General features: G+C 65.5%; 1 protein-coding gene across 1 annotated transcript; it reads left to right on the top strand.

The window, feature by feature from the left end:
• Positions 1-1,653: 1,653 nt before the first annotated feature.
• Positions 1,654-3,571, top strand: LOC113978679 (the record flags this gene model as incomplete). The annotated part of the gene is made up of 6 exons (XM_027705810.1): positions 1,654-1,753; positions 1,931-2,079; positions 2,335-2,482; positions 2,727-2,914; positions 3,002-3,139; positions 3,439-3,571. Coding segments are annotated over exons 1-6 (843 nt in total), but the record flags the coding sequence as incomplete, so codon positions are not given.
• Between the last annotated feature and the right edge of the window lie 10 nt (positions 3,572-3,581).

Here is a 3,581-nt window from a genome sequence, read left to right as displayed (position 1 = left end):
CTGGGACTGCCCCTGCACAGCAGTCGGAGGAGGAGGTGGAGCAGCCCCAACCCCTGCAGGAGGGTGAGTGGCAGAGCTGGGCCCCAGGGCTGGTGGCTGCAGCCAGATGGGCCTCTTCCCATCCCATCCCATCCCATCCCATCCCATCCCATCCCATCCCATCCCATCCCATGCCATGCCCTGTGGATGTGGCCAGGAAAAGGGAGGGGAGAGGAGGGCCCGGGACTGATCCCCGGCAGCTCCATGCACTGGGCATCACGGGGCTGGGCCCGCCTGTGGAGCGCGGGGCTGGGCCGTGTTCTCCGGCCTGTCCCGCAGCCCCTCAGCTCTGACCGCGCTCGCTCTTTGCCAGATCCGGGCCAGGACCAGACACAAGAGCAGGACCGCGCCCGTGGCCGCTTCCGCCGGGCAGCACAGGTACCTGCAGCCGTCGCCTCCTGGGTTGGGCCTGCTGTCAGGCCTGCTCAGCCCGGCACCGCTGTGCGAGCTCTCCAGGGCACATCCCTCTCTTCCCTGCCCTTGGTTTTCCTGTAGGCCTTTCTGAAATTTGTGGGCATTCGGCGTCGAAAGACCAGGATCACACCAACCGAGGTCATGGCGCAGCCTGACCCCACGCCGACTGAGCTCATGGCCGAGGCTGATGGCGCAGCGACCCAGGGCATGGCAGGCACTGACATCCCAGCCGCTCAGCGCCTGCCCACTGCTCCTAGTCTGGACATTCCCGGGGAGAGAGTTGTCTCTGTGGAAGTAAGCAGCCTGTGGGTAGGGAGGGATTATGTGGGCCCTCAAGCCAGGTCTGCTGGGCCCCCTCAGCCTTTGAGGCCAGCACAGTAGGGTGGGAAGGGAAGCCCTTCTCGGGGGAGAGTGGGAAAATTGCTCCCTCTGGCAGCTCTCCAACTCCCCCATGGCCCCTCCAGGCCGACCTGTGGGACTTGATGAGCCGGAGCGTTCCCAAACCCGCTGTGTTGCAGGTGCCTTCAAGGCACTTGTGCAGGACCTGGTGAGCCAGAGCTTTTGCGTGCCATCTCTCCTGCAGGAAGCCGTAAAGCCAGACAGAGACATGGAGCAGAGCCCCCCCCAGGGTGCCCAAGCTGGCCTGGCTGAAGGAGGGGGAGGAGGAAGGCCCTGGAGCTGCCCCATCCCAGCAGCCTGAGGAGGCAGAGCAGTGCCAGCCCCTGCAGGAGGGTGAGTGGCAGAGCTGGGCCCCAGGGCTGCTGGCCGCAGCCAGATGGGCCTCTTGCCATCCCGTCCCCTGTGGACGTGGCCAAGGAAAAGGGAGGGGGAAGGAGGGTCCGGGACTGATCCCCCGGCAGCTCCACGCACTGGGCATCCCGGGGCTGGGCCCGCCTGTGGAGCGCGGGGCTGGGCCGTGTTCTCCGGCCTGTCCCGCAGCCCCTCAGCTCTGATCGCGCTCGCTCTTTGCCAGATCCAGGTCGGGCCCGGACACAAGAGCAGGACCGCGCCCGTGGCCGCTTCCGCAGGACAGCACAGGTACCTGCAGCCGTCGCCTCCTGGGCTGGGCCTGCTGTCGGGCCTGCTCAGCCCGGCACCGCTGTGCGAGCTCTCCAGGGCACATCCCTCTCTTCCTGCCTTTCTCCTGCAGATGGTTTGCCAATTCACCCGCTGCATTTGGAGGGAAGAGACCACTGCCATGGGCGCTGGGGGCATGGCAAACTCTGACCTCTGCAATGCCCACACCAGTGCTGCCCTGCTGGATTTGCTTGTGGAGAACGGTGTCTCCAATGCCAAGAAAGTAAGCAGCCTGTGGCCAGGGCTCCAGCCCTGCAGGGATTGGGTGGCCCCTCCCGCCGGCTCCGCTGGGCCCCTTTGAGGCCGGCGGAGAGTGCTGGGAAGGGAAGCGCTTGTCGGGGGAAGCCGGGCAAGTTGCTGGCTCTGGCAGCTCTCCAACTCTCCCCCGTGCCCCCTGCAGGTGCCGGCCTTGGTCAGGTACATCCACGGGTGGCTGACGGCCAATGCGTCTGCGGAGCGCAGACTAGACAAGACTGTGCTGGCTCTGGTCGAGGCACACCCCGTGGATGTGGTGGTGACTCTGCTGCGCTCTGCCCCATCCTGTGACAGGTACGGGGCCTCCCTGCCTCCAGGGCTCACCAGCCCATCACCCTGTAGAGCCCGTCCCAGGTGTCTGTCAGGCCCAGAGTTCTCGGAGCCTCTGGCTCTTCTGGTTCCCAGCCCTGGCATGCCAGCCGCGCATCCTGCTCCCACGTGCCCTCCTTGCTCCTCGCGGTGCTGTGGCTCTGTCACCTGGGAGCGGGAAGTGCCCAGGCTGTTGCACTGTGGCTGAGAGCCCACTGACACAGAGCTTTGACCCCGCAGAGCTGCTGTGACCATGTGGAGGACAATCATCTCCTCAAGAAGTACTGCAGAGTCGGTGCTGCAGATCCTTGCCCTTGTCCTGGGAAGCTGGCCAGCCTGCAGCATGTGCACCTCGGATGGGGATGAAACGGAAGTCTTTGCCCTGGCTGTGAGTTTCTGGAACCGGCCTTTGCTCCCCCTCACGGCTCCTCCCCGGCGGCTCTTCCTCCTCCCCCAGCACTGCATCTCCCTGCCTTAGGCACTGGGCTGGAAAGCTGGCTCAGGGGCAGGTTCAGGGGCACCAGGCCGGGTGCTCCTCCTGTGTCTCCCCTGGCCTCTCCCTGCCGCGCTCAGGCCCTGCCACATGGATGTCTGGGCACTGAGCGCTGTCTCCGCTGGTTTCCTTTTTGCAGGCAACCTTGGCACTCTGGAAGATCCTCCATCTGCTCTGCTGCACGCGTGCAGTGAGGGGGTGTTTCCCCAACCTCTTTGTGCATCTGCTCTTCCAAGTGTTCCTCAGCACAGTGCAGATGCCGGAGGAGGTTGACAACTTCTGGAGGGAGTGCCGGAAGCAACGCAGCCTTCCCACCCAGCCCAACAGGTGCTCCGTCCCAGTCCTCCTGTCCCTCCCACGCCTTTGGGGCTGGCCAGGGCTCCCAGCATGACCTGGCCTTTGCTCTGCACGCAGGTTTGCAGTGCTGACCCTCAAAGCCCTGCTGCGCCGTCTGCGCTGCGAGAGCGTGTTGGTGGCCATGGAACGCAAGTGTGGCTGGGACACGCTGCTCAACGCTGACACCCACCACTACGCGGTGGGTCTGCTGGCCAGGTGAGAGCCCCTTGTCCCCACTGCCCCTGTCATTTCTGCCCTCTGCACGGGGCACCCCACGCAGTGCCCGTGGTGGTGGGCCAGAGGGATGGCCGAGCGGAGCGGCAAAGGCTGGGAGAGGCAGGTGCACAGGAGGAGCCACCTGCCAGAGTGCCCTCGTCCCCTGCCGGGGTGCTGGGGAACGACCAGGCCTCTGGGAGGGAGTGGCGGGAGAGGTTTGCCCAGCCAGCTCGGGCATGACAGTGCCTTTTTCCCCCTGCCAGGGAGATGGGTTCTGCCTGCACACCCTGGTGTTGCAGCATCGTATGCTGCCTCCTGGAGCTGCTCAGCGAAGAGATGTGTCCCTGGGAGCTCCCTGCCATGGCGTTCCTTGTGGAGGTGAGCCTGATGGCGAGCGCTGCCTGGCTGAGCCGCCTGCACCTCTCTGGCCTTGTGCAGCCGC

This window comes from Neopelma chrysocephalum, unplaced genomic scaffold (assembly GCF_003984885.1).
Source record: "Neopelma chrysocephalum unplaced genomic scaffold, ASM398488v2 Primary Assembly neopelma1_352, whole genome shotgun sequence".
Lineage (NCBI taxonomy): Eukaryota > Metazoa > Chordata > Aves > Passeriformes > Pipridae > Neopelma > Neopelma chrysocephalum.
Note: the sequence above shows the minus strand (reverse complement) of the source record. Positions and strands in the feature narration are given on the sequence as shown.